This window comes from Squalius cephalus (assembly GCF_949319135.1).
Source record: "Squalius cephalus genome assembly, chromosome: 15".
Classification (NCBI taxonomy): Eukaryota; Metazoa; Chordata; class Actinopteri; order Cypriniformes; family Leuciscidae; genus Squalius; species Squalius cephalus.
Window position 1 is genome coordinate 32,921,767 of NC_137136.1, and position 21,897 is coordinate 32,943,663.

The 21,897-nt window shown below is 38.8% G+C and overlaps 2 protein-coding genes across 3 annotated transcripts in view; one reads left to right on the forward strand and one right to left on the reverse strand.

The window, feature by feature from the left end:
- The window catches only part of wdr26a (WD repeat domain 26a), a 45,381-nt gene extending 29,622 nt beyond the window's left edge, over positions 1-15,759 (forward strand). The window contains exons 7-14 of one of the 2 annotated variants that reach the window (XM_079894229.1): positions 4,499-4,637; positions 4,718-4,858; positions 4,941-5,060; positions 6,202-6,347; positions 6,997-7,075; positions 10,574-10,703; positions 10,777-11,014; positions 15,584-15,759. In XM_079894229.1, the coding sequence (XP_079750355.1) occupies positions 4,499-4,637; positions 4,718-4,858; positions 4,941-5,060; positions 6,202-6,347; positions 6,997-7,075; positions 10,574-10,703; positions 10,777-10,991 (970 nt within the window). In that variant the 3' untranslated portion in view covers positions 10,992-11,014; positions 15,584-15,759. The remainder of the gene's footprint in view (positions 1-4,498; positions 4,638-4,717; positions 4,859-4,940; positions 5,061-6,201; positions 6,348-6,996; positions 7,076-10,573; positions 10,704-10,776; positions 11,015-15,583) is intronic. The other variant, XM_079894228.1, reaches the window with a different exon arrangement.
- A 4,320-nt stretch (positions 15,760-20,079) lies between these two features.
- Positions 20,080-21,897, reverse strand: part of cnih4 (cornichon family member 4) — an 8,501-nt gene continuing 6,683 nt past the window's right edge. Inside the window, exon 5 of the mRNA XM_079894248.1 lies at positions 20,080-20,598. Coding sequence (XP_079750374.1) covers positions 20,571-20,598 — 28 coding nt within the window. The 3' untranslated portion in view covers positions 20,080-20,570. The remainder of the gene's footprint in view (positions 20,599-21,897) is intronic.

Sequence of the window (21,897 nt, forward strand, 5' to 3'; positions counted from 1 at the left end):
CTGCGGCAACTGCACATTCAATGGCGCGGGCGCCTCTTACGTGTGCGCCAATGAGCTAGCATCACACCATTACACGTCAGAGCCCGCCAAGGGGGCGAGGCCTAGCCTATATTAGTCCAAAAACGCCGTTTTAGCAGGTTTGACTGAAGCGACAACTTGCCAGGTTAGTGCGGCGGCGGCCGGCTACGCAATACTCGTTCCCTACTCTCAGGGAACCGAGGTTACGATAGTAACCGAGTAGTTTCCTTTCGAACAGTCACTTCGTATTGCGTAGCTATACACAGTGGGGACGCCATGCAAAACGGCGCACTATAAGTAATTGGTTGCCTTCTGCAGCTCAGGACCCCTCAACTCAGGATTTACACACAGTTCTACAGTATAAATTACTACACCTGCTGTTAATATGTACATAGGTCAGGTAGAAAAATTGCCCATAGGTTGTTTCAAAAGTTTTTCATTTGATGAGAATTTGATTAGACCAAAATAAACAGGCTTTATGCATTTTGTTTGTGATTTGTGTCATGTATGACTATTGTGCATCTGACATAATACTATTATGGTAAATGTGATGTCCTAATTATAAAATATAAAAATCGCAATTTGTTTCACAAATTTCTGGAAATTACCACCACAAAATCAGTAATTTTGATCGCAAAAATCACACAAAAAAATCGCGAAATCCTGGAGGGACTGATTTAGATGAAAGATAGAGTGAATTTTAATTTCATTCCCTCATTTTTTTTCCCAAATCATTAAACTTAAAATTGTGATTTGCACTCAAAGACTTCAGAATAGTCATATTGAGATTGAATTATTCTTTTCTATGCAAATGTACTCTCATACAGAATAACCCAAGTCTAATTCTTTTCAAATCAGAATGTAAAATTTCTGACATTTTTTGTATCACAATATATATATATCGCAGAAAAACTAAATATGTAATGTCAGTTTTGTCCAATATCCTGCAGCCCTAACCATATTCAGCAGATAGTAGTGGTGATGTGACTGCAGCTCGTGGAGCTTGAATGAACAGTCAACCAAAGAAACGCTTAAACTGAGCCCAGATCTTAAGAGAGGTCTTGACTAGCAGATTGTGAGGTAGAAGATAGGATGAGGGATTCACCGAGGCAGGTTTAGTGCAATTTGCTTCCATTAAAAGCCATGTTGGAGGAGAATCAAAATCCTACTAGGCCACATGCACACTAAAGTTTCAGGATTGACAATCGCATTTAAATACGGGAGGGATCCCCCTAAATGATACGGGACGCGACTCCCTCCCGAAACTCCGATTATTGATTGAAACTGTTTTAACCATAGCAACATTCTGGCATCTTGTGTGTTTGGTATCCACCATTTTTTTTTAAACAGTAGTATTAAAGCAACCAAAGAACCAATGTTCTGCAATTTTAACAAAACCACTGTTGTTTTTATGTTTGTAAGGCTTCTTCACAGAGAGCGCTCTTGAGGTGTTGCCAGATCCACATATCATAAACATTTTTTTTTATCGAAGTGGGAAAGTGCGGGTCACGATATTTTGGTCTTGTATTCAGTACAGTGTTGCCAGATTGGAAATGTCCAAGTATCGCACCAGAAGCTCAAAATTATCTTATTTAGAAGAAAATGATCGTACACGAGTCAAACGTACAGAATACAGCTGTTTCTCCAGACAAAAACTTTTTGAAATGACCTGCAAATTACTTTATTGCTAAACTATAGACCTCAGCTTGGAAACAACTGACCTAGCGCCGCGGCAGGAACGTTAACTTGTGCTCGTGAGAGAGAGTCGTTCTACACGGTGATTGGCCGAGAAGACATAACGTGAGATTAGATGGAAGACATGCGTAACCGCATGTTCACGTTCTCCTCACGATCATGACGTCAGGATCCACAGCTAGATCAATGAGTACAGAAGCCCTACGATCACAACCACCATCATTTGAAGTGTCACACAATTCTGAAATGATCGTACATTATGGGATTTTTATCATTATTGATCATACAGAGGTCAAAATGATCATACAAATACGATAATTATCGTACGTCTGGCAACACTGACTCAGTATAAAGTAGGGGTGTAATGGTACACAGACGTCACGGTTAGGGCTGTCACTTTACCCTCGAAAATCGATTGCACAATAGATCGGACCAACCAACGCAAGTTTCGAAAACGAAAATAGGGAATCGATCTTTTCTCCAGCTTGTGACGATACGCCCGCAGTGACTGCAGGCTCTGACAAACACACAAAACAGCAAATTATGCATAATGTGTCTCTTTTTACTACAAAACTGTGAATCCTGCCGGTATGCAGACAGTCTCATGCATACAGATACAGATTCGGGCTACGGTCTACAATAAAAAAAATTGTTTGACATTTCTAACCGTAAACACAGCCATGTTGAAGCCGGCAGTGATGTTTTTCAGTGATGTTATGGCAGTCCACTCTGCTTATTGTTTTTCGAGAATGTTGCTCTCCTGTTTGTCATTGTGCATGAAACTTCACGCCAGTGAATCAACAGGAATATTGCTGACTTGTGCGTCTCAAGCTCCCTCTTTATGTTCGTCCTAATGCCTGTTAGTTGTCCGTGGATTTGCCCATATTTGGCGTTTAAAATGGAAACGTCTTTAGACATGGAAAATCGATTTTACAATCGATTCAATGAACACTTGTGTCTCAAAAATCGAACAGGATTTTTTCACAAAAGTGACAGCCCATGTCACGGTTTGGTACGTACCTCGGTTTTGGGGTCACGGTTCGATACAAGTTCGGTACAACAGGAAAAAGCAACAAATTCCTGATGCTAGGTTTCTTTTCATTTATTTTGAACAGACAGGAGTGCAAATTAGTTTGTTCCACTTAACGGCAGTTAATCCCTGCTGAGGAAGCTGGAGAAGGACAACCTCATTAAGAGGACTCAGTGAACAGAATGCACTCTTGCATAGGGTGCTTTTTTTTTTTTTGGCTGATAACAAACAAAAGGTATTTGCTCACAATCAGCTACAAAACTGAAAAGCATCTCTTGTGTCATAAAAGTACAAAATAAATAGAATAATGAAGAATAAAACTTGAGAGTTGTGCCGACGGACAAAGTTCAATATTATGCTTTTTCAAAGAATTATGCAAGGATGAGCGAAGGGGAGAAAAAGACACGTCTACATCTACATCAGACAGCGAGTGAAGCGGCACCTGATCGAAACTCAGCGTATAGGCTCTTGCGTGCCATCTGAACTTTGGGTTGCATAGATCGTCTCTTCTTTGCTCCTTTCAGGATAGTGTGGATCGCCTCTGTCTGACTGTATTCGCTGTCTGACTGCATACACCGAACCGTGATGTTCGGGAAGAATACATGTACCGTTACACACCCAATATAAAGCATTTGGACTTATTTTGGTTTATTATGGGCTTGTTCTTGTTTGCTGTTTTTCTAGCAAGATCTGGCAACCTGAATGAGTCAAATCTCGTGGCTCTTCCCCTGTGGTTCTCTTGCACCCCACACACACACAGAAGAGAGACGCATCTCTGATGCACGTTTAAATGTGTCATTAAGAACTAGTTGTTTAGATTGGTTCTGTACACACTGCGTGAAATTTTTGTAAATGCGGTTGCCACTTTGTCAAGTTAATTTGGTTATAAAATGCAGCTGTCACTCCTGTAAATTACTGAGTGTTCAGAACAGGATTAGGCACTAAAAAGTGAACTGACAACTGAGTGTATCGGTAGTGTGCCATATTAAAGACAATATTTTAAGGGTGTGTTCACATTTGTAGTTCGGTTCGCTTGGTCCGGATAATGCGTGTATGTGTGTATCTACATATGAGAATTCGTGAACAGCTTATAAAGTGTGTAAAGGAGTCAAAACAGCGTCAGGAATCCCTCCGTCACACACACACCCAGATCTGCTGTGAGGAGACGCAGTTCAAAAAACAGCTGAGCATTCTGTCTTTCTTAGGGTCACGCCTTCTGACATCATGTCCTGTTTTTGGTTCGTTTGTCTAGCGTTCACACTTATTTGAACAAACCACACTAACAGAGCGATTGCACCAAACAAGCCAACTGTGAACACACCCTAAAACTCATTAAACCTCAGATTAGGTCATCTCAATCCCCCAGAGGCTTGGGTCTCTGTACATATACTTTATCTGGAGACCTTCTTATTCCAGATAAAATCCAGTATATCCAAAAATGGTTACACTTTATTTTGATGGTCCACTTTAGACATTCTACTGACTATAAGTAACTTTGCAACTACATGTCAACTAGCAGTCATTAGAGTATTAGTAGACTGTCTGCTTAATATCTGCTGACATGTAGTTGCAAAGTTACTTATAGTTAGTAGAATGTCTGAAGTGGACTATCAAAATAAAGTGAAAAAAAAAAAGTCGGGGGTTTGTCAGTATAGCCTAATGCAGGCTCTTTAATGAATGCCAAAGTTCAAAGTTAGATAGGCGTACTGTCTCTCCAGAGAGCCATCTCTAAAGCGCATTGACTGTTATCTCCAGGAAACAGTTCCCCTGCTACACCCAGCAGATCTTGACTGAGCACTGCAATGAAGTCTGGTTCTGCAAGTTCTCCAACGACGGCACCAAACTGGCCTCGGGATCCAAAGACACAACAGTCATTATATGGCAGGTTGACCCCGTGAGTGACCTTCCCCTCCCCTTCACCATTAAAATAACGCTCCTGATCCACGAGTGTGATGGTTTGAGATGTTTTGACAGGACACACACCTGCTCAAGCAGCTGAAGACGCTGGAGGGTCATGCCTATGGGGTTTCCTATCTGGCCTGGAGCCCGGACGACACGTACCTGATAGCCTGCGGCCCGGACGACTGCTCTGAGCTCTGGCTCTGGAACGTACAGGTGAGGGTCTCGACCCACGGTCAGCTCTCAGATTCTCTCCAGCAGCTCGTCTCGCCGTTAAACCCTCTCTGTGTTCGCCCAGACAGGGGAACTGAGAACCAAAATGAGCCAGTCCCATGAGGACAGCCTGACCAGCGTGGCCTGGAATCCAGACGGCAAGCGTTTTGTTACCGGCGGTCAGAGAGGCCAGTTCTACCAGTGTGTAAGTGTTGCCGTACAGTTACTGTGCTCTCAGCTATAACTGGACTCACGTGACAATAGGGTATTGATATATGGTAGTTATTGATGTGGTCACTTGATGGCGTTTTTCGGTTCCTTGCCACTGTTGCCTTTGGCTTGCTCAGTTGGGGATATTTTGGGGATATTTTAATATTTTCAATCAATAAATTCCACTAGAAACAAACCTTGTTGTATTATTTTAATTTAATACTGTGAAGCTGCTTTGATACAATCTGTATTGTGAAAAGCGCTATACAAATATACTTGACTTGACTTGACTTGACTAGTTACTATTTACTTTTTTAATTCCAGTTCCAAGGGGAGAAAAAAGTCTTCTTAATATTTGACAAACAAATTCAATGATTTTTCATTATTAAAATCAGCTTACATTAAATTCAGTAAAACCAAAACATCCATGATGCATAGTTTTTGCAATAAAGTAATGATAATTTTGTATGTATGTGCTTTATTGCCTTGAAAATGTCAAAATTTATTTTATAAATAATAATTTTAAAACGTGTATAAAATACACACTACTGTTTAAAAGTTTGAGGTCGGTAAGATTTTTTAAATGATCCTTTTTTAATCCAAATTACAGGGAAAACTGTAATGTTGTCATTTAAAAGAGCTGGGTTTTTTTTATTGTAGTGTAGTTTTTAAAATGTAATTTATTCCTGTGATCAAAGCTGAATTTTCAGCATCATTACTCCAGTCTTCAGAGTCACATGATCCTTCAGAAATCACTCTAATATGATGATTTCTAATTATTACCAATGTTGAAAACTGTCGTGCTGCTTCATGTTTTTGTGGAAATCGACTTTTTTGGAGGATCAAGATTCTTCAGCATTTATTTGAAATATATTTGGCTTTACTGTCACTTTTGATCAATATAATGCCTTCTTGCTGAATTTAAGTATTAATTTATTATTATTATCTTACTGACCCCAAACCTTTTAATGGTAGCGTATATTTTTCTGTGATGCAATATGACCCAGACATGCTCTCTACATGTGGAGATTCACCCATTAAGAAATTGCTAGAAATCAGGATTATTGTTTCTGGTGACTATTTCCCACACACACGTTCATAAGTGATGTTGGTTAATGAGGAACATGTGCTGACAGGATCTGGACGGGAACTTGCTGGACTCCTGGGAGGGTGTTCGTGTGCAGTGTCTGTGGTGTTTGAATGACGGGCGAACAGTGCTGGCCTCTGATACACACCAGCGCATCCGTGGATACAACTTTGAAGATCTGACTGACAGGAACATGTATGTTGACTGCACTCGTGACTAGGGCTGGGAATCGATTCAGATGCTCCGATTCGGTTCGATTTCGATTCCATATCCGATTTCGATTCTCGATTCGACTCAAATGAATATAGATTTAATTTACATCATATATTTATAAAAAAGAACAGTGAACATAAGTTTACAAGTGGTTAATTAATAAAAAGAAATGAAGAACTCTTAAACTCCTTTTATTTTAGGTACATTTGGGTACATTAAAACAAAACCCAACTCTATATGTCGAATGCATTCAGTGAATAGACAGGATTTTGATGCAAGATGAAAAATTGATACTGAAAATTGGACGAGCCAGAACAGTCGCACGCCTTGATCAAACAGGATAAAAGGTAAAACAAACATAAAATCTAACATGGAGGCTGCAAGCCTATGAACAGTGGAGGAAAACTAATACTGGCTTTTGGGTGGTAGATACATAAATGTGGAAAAAATCTATTCGTGGCGTTTGAGAATCGATTTTGAATCGACCACATTTTAAAAAAACGATTAATTGAAAAATCGATTTTTTTGCCCAGCCCTACTTGTGTCTTTAGATCCTGTTATGGTTTTTCTGACAGTGTTTGTTTGAGTTATGTGGATGTGCTGGTGTGTGTTTGCTTGTCGTCTCTTATAGAGTTCAAGAAGACCACCCTGTAATGTCCTTCACCGTGTCAAAGAATGGAAGATTAGCTCTGTTAAATGTCGCGACTCAGGTGAGTAGCTTATATTTCATCTCAAGCTGTTTTTGATGCCAGACTTGTTGTTTTGCTATGAACAATCTGATCTGATCTTGGTGGGATTCCATAAAGTCTTAAAAGGTTTAACAGTGAATTCACGCCATGACAGAACTGCCGAATTACCGATTTCGACTTCCGAAAAAGTGGCGACGTCCTTGTAGAGCTCGTAATGACTACTTGTAAACTCGCACTTGTACTCAGAAACACTCAGAATGGCAGCATCTTCAGCGGTAAAATGTTATCTCGTGATATTTCTGTTTCATAACTCCTATAACTAACATGTTTTAAGAATGCAAGATTAATCTGAAAATAAACTATAATTAGGGATGTGATTTATTTATTTATTTTCCTGTATTTTCTGACCTGAAAATAATGACCCGTATGAATTGCGTAATTCCGAGAAGAAAAAAATGTGTGTGTTGGTATTAGAAAATGTTGCATTTGCTAACAAACAACAAATGGGTTATACAAATAGCCAGGGTTCAAGTTACCCGGTAACTTTTTAATGTATTTTGACAATGCATGGTTGTGAGAATGGGAACTTATAGTTTAGTGCGATCATCAAATCACAACAGTTGTGATGTAATTATATAAATATATAGTCTGACACGCTGCATGTTTCAGAGTAAAGCACAGCACTTCCTGTTTTTATTCACAGTAAATGCTACTCTGTGTGTTTGAGTCGCTTACAATTTGCATTTGGGAGCGCAACATGCATCAACCATCTTTCCAAATTCATAATGAGAAACATTTATAAATCTGTGTCAACAAAATAAATTTCTGCCAAAATAAAAGCTCAATGGTTTAAAAACAAAGAAATTAAAGGAGAACTCCGGTCAATTTTAACATTGAGTTCATTTTTTTGTACATTTGGAGTGCTGTCAGTACAGAGAACAACGACAGAAATCAGTGTTGCCTACACCGTGTTATCCTCTTTTTAAAATTTGCACCCTGTTGACTTCAATGGGGCAAGTTTTAAACCTGCTTTTAGCCTCTTAACATCCTTGATGTGTCATTACAAGTGCCCAGCCATGTGAGTGATTCCTTCAGAGTGAACACGGGTGAATCTGACTGCAGTAGATGTGAAAGATATGAATAAAAATGATGTTATTTCAGCCAGCGCAAATACCTGTATTTACATCCTGTTTTCGGTTGAAGTCCAGAGTAGTCGATTATCGAGTTCACGCGCGTGATCATAGGTACTAAACCAATGCGCGTGAACTCGACAATCGATTACTCTGGACTTTGACCGAAAACAGGATGTAAATACAGGTATGTGCGCTGGCTGAAATAACATCATTTTTATTCATATCTTTCACATCTATAAATAATAAAAACAACAATTCTCTTGTTACTTTTATTATAACATATATTGTATTATAACATAATAAATTATTACTATGATTATTATTTAATCCTCTTTTTTTTTTTTTTTACTTTACAGTAGGTATGCATTATTTTAATAGTAAAATAAAATTGGGGGGTTGATATTTAGCTGATCACATGCCTGTGTAATATAAAATACAGTAGGTAACATTTTTATTAATAAAGCTTTGACAAACGTTAGTTAATATATATTCACATAGCTAGAAATATGAGAGAATGTGCTTGTTAATGTTTACTAATGAACTTGCTTATTAAACATTACATATTGATTAACAGATCATTACTTAATGTAAATTGAAATCATTAATAAATTAAGAAACATATAATGCTTAACATCATTAATTAATATATATTTAAATAGCTATGAGATAATATGCTTGTTAATGTTTAAATTCTATTTGAATCATTATGTAAATAAAATGCTAACAAATGTCATTAAAATTAAACTCTTTTATTACTTAATGCACTTTTTTTTTTTACATTTACAAATGTTGTGAAAATAATAGTTCAATTATTAATTTTAAGCACTTCACACACTACTCATGTTAACATATATTAGTCACAAACTCATAAGCACAGTCTGTAAAGGTCACACGTTTGGTCTTGTATGCTGACTTACAGTATACTATTTACACATTTTTACAAATCATATATTAATTATTTGTTCATGTTTTTGCAGTACCCAATCTAAAATTATAATGAAACTATTCATTATTTGTAAATGTTTACTAATCATTTAGTCAGTTTATGGGCATTGGATATAACAGCTGTAAAAACATTAGTGTTGGTTAAGGGTGGTTGGTTAAGTTTAGCTAAATACTTGCTTAAAGACACATGATTGTAATTTGGGTGCAAATCATGATAGCCTCAACACTTATATCCTTAAACAGGATATCTGTTAATCATTATGTAACGTTTAGTAAGTTCATTAGTTAACGTTAACAAGCACATTATCTCATAATTTTAGCTATGTGAATATATATATATATATATATATTAGGGCTGTCAAAAGATTAATAGAATCCAAAATAAAAGTTTGTTTTTAATAATATATGTGTGTGTACTGTGTATAATTAAATTTGTATATATAAATACACACACATGCATGTATATATTTAAGAAAAATGTGTTATTTATATATAAAGAAAATTATATTTATATATAATATAAACTATATAAATATATATACAGTATATGTATGCAAATATTTCTTAAATATATACATGCATGTGTGTGTATTTATATATACAAAATAATCATACACAGTACACACACATATATTATTAAAAACAAACTTTTATTTTGGATGCGATTAATCGCGATTAATCTTTTGACAGCCCTAATATATATATATATATTAACTAATGATCCGTTAATCATTATATAAAGTTTGTTAATGGTTTATAAAAGTTATTATAAAGTGTTGCCATATATGGTAATGAAGTGAGCACAAACTTGTAATGTCCTACTAACTTATTAATAACTTGCATGTCGGCTTTTGTTTATTAATTACTCAAACTGAATCATTTTGCTGTGATAGTGTTGCCATTAAAATGCATAATTCTGAGTCTGAGAGTCTCCGAGTGGGATGTCTGGTTGTCATTTCATAATTACGGTAATTACGACATGGTGTAAACGCACCAAAAATAGAGATGTCTAAGGAGGATTTAATTGACCAAATTATCTAAAAATAGCCCTCATAAACATGGTTATTTAGGAGATAAACGAATTAAAGAATAGATGTCTGCACTTGAATAGATGACTGAACTTAAAGTAAAGCATGAAGCGAGAGTTGCGATAGTCTTTTCATCCCTGTTGTGACGTATATCCGAGTGAAACGGCTTCTGGAGCCAGAGCAGATGTAGGGCGGGACTTGATGTTGTCTGTGGGGAATTGACTGGATTGGAGGATGTTGGGTGTTTCTAACTAAATGGGCCCTTATTGTAAATATTTACCTCATGTACCTCATGTCTTGATGTGAGATTTTGGTCATACTAGTTCCGCTAAACCCTCAGAGGAATCTTTGACGTATTTCTCATGTAATTAAAACTGATGTCTCAGTGTACTTTTCACTCTCGGCATGTTTAGGGAGTTCATCTGTGGGACCTGCAGGACCGGGTATTAGTCAGGAAGTACCAAGGTGTGACTCAGGGCTTCTACACCATCCACTCCTGTTTTGGCGGCTACAACGAAGACTTTATTGCGAGTGGCAGCGAAGGTAAGAGTGCGCAGATCTGAATGAGTTCCCGCTGAGGTCTGATGGGGTTTTGAGAACCGTCTGTTGTCTCTAGACCACAAAGTTTACATCTGGCACAAGCGCAGCGAGCTGCCCATCGCCGAGCTGACGGGTCACACGCGCACCGTGAACTGCGTGAGCTGGAACCCGGTTCTGCCGGGCCTGATGGCCAGCGCCTCGGACGACGGCACCATACGGGTCTGGGGTCCCGCCCCCTTTCTGGACTCCCAGGAGCCCGAGGGCCTAACTGGTATGAACCTCCTCGTCTGACTGGAATATGCTCCTAGTTTGATGTAAGTGGGTAGTTGACATAGAACACTTGCTAAACTACATCTAAACATGTTTAGCTATGTATTTGTTATTTTTTTATCATATTGCATGCAGATTTTATGTGAAATGAGAGATTATATGGAATATTTGTACTACTTTAAACATTTAAAATGTGTCTGAATAAACCTAAACTGAAATAAATAGTGATCAATTATATGATGTTAAATATGCACTTTTCGCGTATACATTCAAATAAATGTTGCATGTTCATTCAATGTTTTTAACATTTTAACATGTCAACTACCCAGTTGCTGTGTGACGCTTTAACTAAGACTTTTTTTTAAAATCCCTTTGGGGAGAATTAATGGGAATTAGAGCTATTTTAAACAATCTGTTCAGACTTCCTGTTTCAGTGGGAAATGGTTACATTGGTCAAGCCATTTCTTGAGATCTTTAAAAACTCATTTAATATGTTTTCATAAATATTCAGAAACTAAAGCCAGATGATTAAAAGTAATGTGGAGTTTCTGCGCCAAAAAAACTGAGCTTGTTATGGCTGATTCTGATATTTGTGTTTTAACCCTCTTGAACCGGACCAGCTACCTTAATAATTAAGATAATTAAAAAAGCTTTTGACACAAAGTAGGCATCTAATCTGGACTTTATAATGCACATAGAGGATCTGAACAACTCTTAACTATTGCTTTTTAATATGCTTCTGGAATTTAAATGTTTAGTTCAGATTCAGAAGTAAAGTGCCCCATTATGCTATTTTAAACGTTCCAAATGTGCAAAAATGCATCCAAAGTAAAAAAAACACTTTCATTTTCTTATTTTATACATTGCAGCATCAGCTCTTTTCTCAGTGTCTGAAACAGTTCGACGGTTCAATAAAGGATTCAGTCTTTCTCCTTTCCGAGAGCCTACTCTGCTCTGATTGGTCAGATGGTCCAGTCTGTTGTGATTGGTCTACTCTGCTCTGATTGGTCAGATGGTCCAGTCTGTTGTGATTGGTCTACTCTGCTCTGATTGGTCAGATGACCCAGTCTGTTATGATTGGTCTACTCTGCTCTGATTGGTCAGACGGTCCAGTCTGTTGTGATTGGTCTACTCTGCTCTGATTGGTCAGATGACCCAGTCTGTTATGATTGGTCTACTCTGCTCTGATTGGTCAGATGACCCAGTCTGTTATGATTGGTCTACTCTGCTCTGATTGGTCAGATGGTCCAGTCTGTTGTGATTGGTCTACTCTGCTCTGATTGGTCAGATGGTCCAGTCTGTTGTGATTGGTCTACTCTGCTCTGATTGGTCAGATGACCCAGTCTGTTATGATTGGTCTACTCTGCTCTGATTGGTCAGATGGTCCAGTCTGTTGTGATTGGTCTACTCTGCTCTGATTGGTCAGATGGTCCAGTCTGTTGTGATTGGTCTACTCTGCTCTGATTGGTCAGATGGCCCAGTCTGTTATGATTGGTCTACTCTGCTCTGATTGGTCAGATGGCCCAGTCTGTTATGATTGGTCTACTCTGCTCTGATTGGTCAGATGGCCCAGTCTGTTATGATTGGTCTACTCTGCTCTGATTGGTCAGATGGTCCAGTCTGTTGTGATTGGTCTACTCTGCTCTGATTGGTCAGATGGTCCAGTCTGTTGTGATTGGTCTACTCTGCTCTGATTGGTCAGATGGTCCAGTCTGTTGTGATTGGTCTACTCTGCTCTGATTGGTCAGATGGTCCAGTCTGTTGTGATTGGTCTACTCTGCTCTGATTGGTCAGATGGTCCAGTCTGTTGTGATTGGTCTACTCTGCTCTGATCGGTCAGATGACCCAGTCTGTTATGATTGGTCTACTCTGCTCTGATTGGTCAGATGACTCAGTCTTTTGTGATTGGTCTGCTCTGCTCTGATTGGTCAGATGGTCCGGTCTGTTGTGATTGGTCTACTCTGCTCTGATTGGTCAGATGACCCAGTCTGTTGTGATTGGTCTACTCTGCTCTGATTGGTCAGATGACCCAGTCTGTTATGATTGGTCTACTCTGCTCTGATTGGTCAGATGACCCAGTCTGTTATGATTGGTCTACTCTGCTCTGATTGGTCAGATGGTCCAGTCTGTTGTGATCGGTCTACTCTGCTCTGATTGGTCAGATGGCTCAGTCTGTTGTGATTGGTCTACTCTGCTCTGATTGGTCAGATGACCCAGTCTGTTGTGATTGGTCTGCTCTGCTCTGATTGGTCAGATGGCCCAGTCTGTTGTGATTGGTCTACTCTGCTCTGATTGGTCAGATGACCCAGTCTGTTGTGATGCATACAACCGGCACATCCGGGAACTTAACTGTCAATTTCGTAACCGCCCCTTTTTAGGGGAAAACAAGCCAGACTTCCCATAGACTTCAATACAAAATAGCGGCACAAAACAACGTCCGTACACAGCCGGCAGACGTGTGTAACTTCAGAAATCACTTAGATGAAATATGTTGAGTAATTATATGTCCACCCTGCTTTCCATAGAGCGTGAACGATACATTTATAAACTTAATTTGGGCAACTTAAAAACATGTCCCTTTCATTCTACCAGCGTCAAATTGGTCTAACAACCCCACCCATTGGTCAGAAGTGGATTACCCGGACATTTACTCGTACCTCATCGAGTCACCAGGTAGCCAGTGAATGATTTTACTTCGGTTTTAAGAAGTAAACATCTTTAAATGTATAATATTATGTCTTTATATTTAGAGTAGCTACTGAGTGCACTTTTCTGTCCAGCCATACAACTAGCCTGATTTAGCTTTCGATAGCATCATCCGTAATTCATGATATTTCCATAACAGCAAGATATTGATGATGATGGCAGGCAGAGATGGGTCAGATGGTCCAGTCTGTTGTGATTGGTCAGATGGCCCAGTCTGTTGTGATTGGTCTGCTCTGCTCTGATTGGTCAGATGGCCCAGTCTGTTGTGATTGGTCTACTCTGCTCTGATTGGTCAGATGACCCAGTCTGTTGTGATTGGTCTACTCTGCTCTGATTGGTCAGATGGTCCAGTCTGTTGTGATTGGTCTACTCTGCTCTGATTGGTCAGATGGCCCAGTCTGTTGTGATTGGTCTGCTCTGCTCTGATTGGTCAGATGGCCCAGTCTGTTGTGATTGGTCTGCTCTGCTCTGATTGGTCAGATGGCCCAGTCTGTTGTGATTGGTCTACTCTGCTCTGATTGGTCAGATGACCCAGTCTGTTGTGATTGGTCTACTCTGCTCTGATTGGTCAGATGGTCCAGTCTGTTGTGATTGGTCTACTCTGCTCTGATTGGTCAGATGGCCCAGTCTGTTTTGATTGGTCTACTCTGCTCTGATTGGTCAGATGGCCCAGTCTGTTGTGATTGGTCTACTCTGCTCTGATTGGTCAGATGGCCCAGTCTGTTGTGATTGGTCTACTCTGCTCTGATTGGTCAGATGGCCCAGTCTGTTGTGATTGGTCTACTCTGCTCTGGTTGGTCAGATGGCCCAGTCTGTTGTGATTGGTCTACTCTGCTCTGATTGGTCAGATGGCCCAGTCTGTTGTGATTGGTCTACTCTGCTCTGATTGGTCAGGTGGTCCAGTCTGTTGTGATTGGTCTACTCTGCTCTGGTTGGTCAGATGGCCCAGTCTGTTGTGATTGGTCTACTCTGCTCTGATTGGTCAGATGGCCCAGTCTGTTGTGATTGGTCTACTCTGCTCTGATTGGTCAGATGGTCCAGTCTGCTGTGATTGGTCTACTCTGCTCTGATTGGTCAGATGGCCCAGTCTGTTGTGATTGGACTACTCTGCTCTGATTGGTCAGATGACCCAGTCTGTTGTGATTGGTCTACTCTGCTCTGATTGGTCAGATGACCCGGTCTGTTGTGATTGGTCTACTCTGCTCTGATTGGTCAGATGGTCCGGTCTGTTGTGATTGGTCTACCCTGCTCTGATTGGTCAGATGGCCCGGTCTGTTGTGATTGGTCTACCCTGCTCTGATTGGTCAGATGGCCCGGTCTGTTGTGATTGGTCTACTCTGCTCTGATTGGTCAGATGGTCCGGCCTGTTGTGATTGGTCTACTCTGCTCTGATTGGTCAGATGACCCAGTCTGTTGTGATTGGTCTACTCTGCTCTGATTGGTCAGATGGCCCAGTCTGTTGTGATTGGTCTACTCTGCTCTGATTGGTCAGATGGCCCAGTCTGTTGTGATTGGTGTACTCTGGCTACAACTACAGTGTTTGAGGGCGGGTCAAAGTAGACATTGTTCGTGGGCAGCCAATGAAGACCATAGGCAGGCATTATGCAAATTTGTTACATTGTTACATAGGTTTGTAGCAGGAAGTGAGACTAGAATCACTGACGACTCGTTTCCACAGTTCAGAATCAATTATTTCTTTTGGGAGACAATAACTCCATTTATCTGCACTTTGATCTTTAAAACTTTGCAGATCTTTTACATTCACAAACAGCTACATCACACACTGCATGAAAGGTAATATCCAAAAAAGCATAATGGGGCACTTTAAACTGAGCTGAGTTGAATAGCACATGTTAGAAAGATGACTAGTTTGTCACTGTGGTCTCTCTGCTTCTCTTCTCCTGCAGAATGCTACAGCATGGACAGTTGATGTTGACTCTGGAGCAGATGTCCACTTTGGAAAACATACAGTGAGACACACTATAGACTTTGTGAATGAAGAATGAAAATATAAGTAAATCGTACGGCAGATGGATGTTTTTTCCTGGCGGTTTCACATCCCCACGCCGTTTCACTCGAACAACATGAAGCCGGCTGCTGCCCTTACACATCTGACTTCAAATCCGAAACGGACACGCCGAGGACACGCCCCTCTTCGGCTTAAGCCCCTCCTCCTCCTTTCTACACTGCATCCTGAGTGGACGACTGCCTCCTGAACCCACACGCACTCACACACACGGACAAACAACCTTATTTATTACGGCTTTAATTTATTATTGTGAATGAATCAAGGCCACAGGCTTGCTTTGTGTTCTGTACAATATTCACTCAGCCAGGGGACAAAAAAAAAAAAAAAAAAATGCTTTTCCGGCATGTGCGAACTTCTCCGTGGTCTCAAAGACGCACGTGTAAACGGAGAGCAAACAAATCATATCCTTATTTTTCAGCATGAACTTCTTTAAGCCAATTCGTATGCTTGAAAGTAAGTGTCTTCACCAGCAGAGATATAAGATATCGTTTTCCTTTCCCTCTGTGACCCACCACATTTTTAAAAGACTGAATTCACTGGCATTTTTAACAGCTAGATATTCATTTCGATTAGAAAATTCCAACCATGACCCCGATCCGCAGTTTTTTTTCATTGCTTATGGTACTTTATTATGCTAATTATGAAAGGGGGAAGGTTTTCTAGAGGTGACGGATTATTAATCTTTATTCTTGTGACGAGCCGATGTAGATTTACAAAGATAGACGCATAACAGGACGTGGTTATTTTTTGGTAACGGGGTTGAAAACTTAGGCTTGCTATAGTCGTCCTGCTAACGACACACACACGTGCTGATGTCACGTCCCACATGTAAATATCAGCCTGCAGCGTGCGAACTTTGACTTTACGTAAGTGGCTAGTAGGTGTCTGCAACACGGTCCAGGCTGTTAGTGTATGAGAAATGATTTTGTGACGGTAAGTACGCCAGCATATTGAACGAATGAACAGACTCTCAAATATGTTTCTCGAGTTTGTTTCCATCATGTTCGTAGCGTCATATTCTCTTCTTGGGTCCCGTTTCCTCTTTCATATTATCACTTCTTGACTTTTTATGTTTTTTTTAATGCTTTTCTAGACATGTATATGATTATTCATCAGCTATGATTTTCTTAGTTTAATTGATTTTATTTTGGGTTGATTTATAATTTGTTTAGCCTTTTTCCCCCTTGTATTATCATATAAAGGATGTCTCGAATGCTTTTTTCTATTTGTGAATTTCTTATATACTTTCGTACCATATTATGCATTAGTACACGCAGGTGTACCCTGAAATAATTTAGGTATTCATCAGTCGAAGGTGAAAGAAACTTTGCCCACTATGATTTATTCTGTTATTATGTGCTCTTCATATACATGTATATAAGGAATCTATATATATATATATATATATATATATATATATATATATATATATATATATATATATATATATATATATATATATATATATATATACACACATATATATTTGTGACGTCAAAATGATTAATCGCGATTAATCGCATAACATATGTGCATTTACATATTGTATAAACAAACTTATGTATGCATAGGGCCTCACACATATATATATATATATATATGACCACACACATAAAATAGTGATGTCAAATCGATTAGTCGCGATTAATCGCATCTAACATAAGTTTGTTTATATATGTGTGTGTATATATTATATTTATATATATTTTATGTGTATGTGTCTGTGTATACATATACACATATATAAATGTGTATGTACAGTGTGTATATATATATATATATATATATATATATATAAAATACACAATACACATTATGTAAACAAACTTTTGTTAGATGTGATTAATCGATTTGACAGCACTAATATATATATATATATATATATATATATATATATATATATATATATATATATATATATATATATATATAGAGATATCATAAACTTTTATGTTAGATGCGACTAACTGCGATTAATCAATTTGATAGCACTTATATATATATATATATAACACATGTGTATATTTCTTGCCATGTATCCTCCCGTACAAATGTTAAGCGTTTCTCACCTGCATCAGGTAAACTCCTTGTACAGGTTATTCGTACCCTGACCAGCCAGACCTGTTCCGCTAGCGAGGACTGACGCACACAAGCGGAGAGAAAGAACAGGTGCATGCAGTAACACCCTCTCACATGTGGAGATATCACACAATCGTGGTGTTGTACGTTCTGGTTTATGCAACTGAACCTTCCTTTTCTTCTGGATATTTGTGTTTCTTTTCAGTCTTAGTTTGACTTTATGTGCTTGAGTCGCGGGGCAACGGTAAAAGTTAGCGCCCTGGGTGGAGTTCTGGTGGAGACTTACGTTTATTGCAGTCAGGATCTGAGGATCTTATTTGCATTTCAGTGTGTTATTATTCTAAGTGATTGTACTATTATGTAATGTTCTGTAGGAGAGGTGTTATGTATACATACTTTCAATAAAGCATTCAGGGTTTTAAACTATCAAGTCTTCACTTCTGTTGGTTTAATGGTAAAAAAGGTCCGACGATGGAATTTGTTGTGATTTAGTTTGTCGTCAAATAAGATTATATTAAAATGAACTGATTTTTTCCCCATAGAAATAAATGTCCATGACTTTTCCAGTTCTTGATTGAAACAGTGAAATAAAAACTGTGGGTAAACACTTTAGTTTAGGGTCCAATTCTCACTATTAACTAATCATCATGCATATTACTAGGATATTGGCTGTTTATTAGTACTTATAAAGCACATCTTAATGTCTTATTCTGCATGATCATATTCTACATCCCTTAATCCACCCAATACCTAAACTTAACAACTGCCCTACTGACTATTAATAAGCAGTAATTATGAGTGTGTTGGGGAAAAAGTAATAATTGGTAATGGTAGTGATAATTGGACCCTAAACTAAAGAGTGACCAAACTGGTAAGACAAAAACTAAAAAAAGTGACAAAAACTAAAAATTACTAAAACTTTAGGTCACACTTTAGATTAGGGTCCAATTCTTGGTAAATTGTTAAGTTTAGGTATTGGGTGGATTAAGGGATGTAGAATATGATCATGCATAATAAGGCATTAATATGTGCTTTATAAGTGCTAATAAACAGCCAATATCCTAGTAATGTACATGATGATAAGCAACTAGTTTATAGTGAGAATTCTACCCTAAAGTGTTAATAAACTAAAATGAAAACACAAAATATTAATAAAATCTATAGAATCCCAACAATGTTTAATAACACTGGTAGAATTGCAATAGCAAATGCATTTAAGCATTCAAAAAATGTGAAAATATCCAATATGATTGTGTTCTCCATTTTCTATGAAAAAAAAAAAAAAAAAGTAGTTTTAGAATAACTGGATTGCAATGTATAATGTGCATCTAATTGAATATGAATGCATTGTGAAAACTTGATATTCATAATCATCTTTTTATTTAAGAAACCCCACAACCGCAAATATGCATAAAAAACAAAACCGATGACAGTGATTACAAACCAAACCCTCGTCACATGACTGGTACATTGAGACATGGCATTAATCAGGAGCATTCAACGACTGATAAAGTCGCTTCCGATCATGTGATGCACTGTTTGGCTGGACACATCACTAGACCTGCGCAGTGTAGAGCCGAGGGAACTAAACACACACTTACCCAGCGTTCACTAAAGGTGACGCGTCAGTCACATTTCAAAATCAATCAAATAAAGATCTTGTCTAAAACTAATTACATCCGTTTAAGCACCATTAAGATGTTTTGTACCGAGACAATATTTCAATGACAATCCATGTTCATCTCCACCATTAAAAATGAATATGTCCAGAAATCAGCAGGCAGCATCAACACTACGATATGCATTACACGAGTTTTGAGAATTATTACTGCAATTAGAATCATTTAGAAAACAGCGATGATAATAATACTGGGGGAAATGTGCCTAATTTTCATTAAAATATCATTAAAAAAAAACAATCTTAATGGTTCTAAACACAGGCTTCAGTTTCAGCTTGCGGATCTGAAAAGCAGGAGGCACAAAAGCAATGAAATCTACACAAACACAAGCCACTGACGTGTCAGAGTGGGGAAGCTGATGTGAATCAGAGGCTTGTTCTGGTTATTAGTGTTCTGCTGAATCACTCGTTAAACTCTAAACCAGAAACAGACCTCTCTTCCAACAAAAGACATTTTAAAAACGTATGTGTGTGTGCATGTGGAACAGAAGATCATATCCAGGTCAGAAATCACAATCAAAAGACACAAAAAGAGATTATTTAGATGACAAGCACAGTTTGTTCCCAGTCATTACCACACTGCAAAACACTCCTGACTGCACTTGTGCATCACAGTAATATCTGCTGTACTGTTTTAACATATTCTACTTTAAAACAACAGAACAAGCATGGAGTGTTGTAAGAAGAAAATAAAGAAAACCTCAACCGTAAACATTACAGTAATAATACTTGCCATGAAAATAATCCCAACGGTCCTAAAACAGGCTCAATCTGCACGTGCATATTTGTTCTTGGTTTGGATGTGACATGGGCATGTTGTGTGTGTGTGTGTGTGTGTGTGTGTGTGTTCTGAATCTTACGCTTCAGTGAGTCAGTGCGATTGTCTCGATGCTTCAGCCCTGAGAAGCAGTCAGTGCAGGAAACACACACACACACACACACACACACACGACTGAAGGTCAGCTGACGTGCTGTTTCTGTGGGGAACGAGTGATGAGGTCTTGAGGAGAGCTGGGCTTGATCTTCTGATTGGGATTCATGAAGTTCTTCGCAAAAGGTAAAGGCCAGTTTATGATTTGGCAGTGTGTGTTCAGAAGACTGTTGCGGGTCAGTCGTTGATGAGCGCCAGGATCATGCTGAAAAACACACCAGAGATGATGAACCTCGTTCACACACACTCGCGCTACAGCTCTTCTTACTAGCCGTTTACTCGTTCACATTTAATCTGGCAACTAACACACTGCAAGATGGGTCATTTCTAGATTATATGTGATTTAATAGTATGTTTTGTGGAATTTAGTATACAGGCATGTGATCAACTAAAGACAAAAAACTATTTCCAAATTTCAACAATATTTCATTGTAAAATAAACATATACACACACATATATACATACACACACACACACATTACACACATTATATATATATACACTCACCTAAAGTATTATTAGGAACACCAAACTAATACTGTGTTTGACCCCCTTTCGCCTTCAGAACTGCCTTAATTCTACGTGGCATTGATTCAACAAGGTGCTGAAAGCATTCTTTAGAAATGTTGGCCCATATTGATAGGATAGCATCTTGCAGTTGATGGAGATTTGTGGGATGCACATCCAGGGCACGAAGCTCCCGTTCCACCACATCCCAAAGATGCTCTATTGGGTTGAGATCTGGTGACTGTGGGGGCCATTTTAGTACAGTGAACTCATTGTCATGTTCAAGAAACCAATTTGAAATGATTCGAGCTTTGTGACATGGTGCATTATCCTGCTGGAAGTAGCCATCAGAGGATGGGTACATGGTGGTCATAAAGGGATGGACATGGTCAGAAACAATGCTCAGGTAGGCCGTGGCATTTAAACGATGCCCAATTGGCACTAAGGGGCCTAAAGTGTGCCAAGAAAACATCCCCCACACCATTACACCACCACCACCAGCCTGCACAGTGGTAACAAGGCATGATGGATCCATGTTCTCATTCTGTTTACGCAAATTCTGACTCTACCATCTGAATGTCTCAACAGAAATCGAGACTCATCAGACCAGGCAACATTTTTCCAGTCTTCAACTGTCCAATTTTGGTGAGCTTGTGCAATTTGTAGCCTCTTTTTCCTATTTGTAGTGGAGATGAGTGGTACCCGGTGGGGTCTTCTGCTGTTGTAGCCCATCCGCCTCAAGGTTGTGCGTGTTGTGGCTTCACAAATGCTTTGCTGCATACCTCGGTTGTAACAAGTGGTTATTTCAGTCAAAGTTGCTCTTCTATCAGCTTGAATCAGTCGGCCCATTCTCCTCTGACCTCTAGCATCAACAAGGCATTTTCGCCCACAGGACTGCCGCATACTGGATGTTTTTCCCTTTTCACACCATTCTTTGTAAACCCTAGAAATGGTTGTGCGTGAAAATCCCAGTAACTGAGCAGATTGTGAAATACT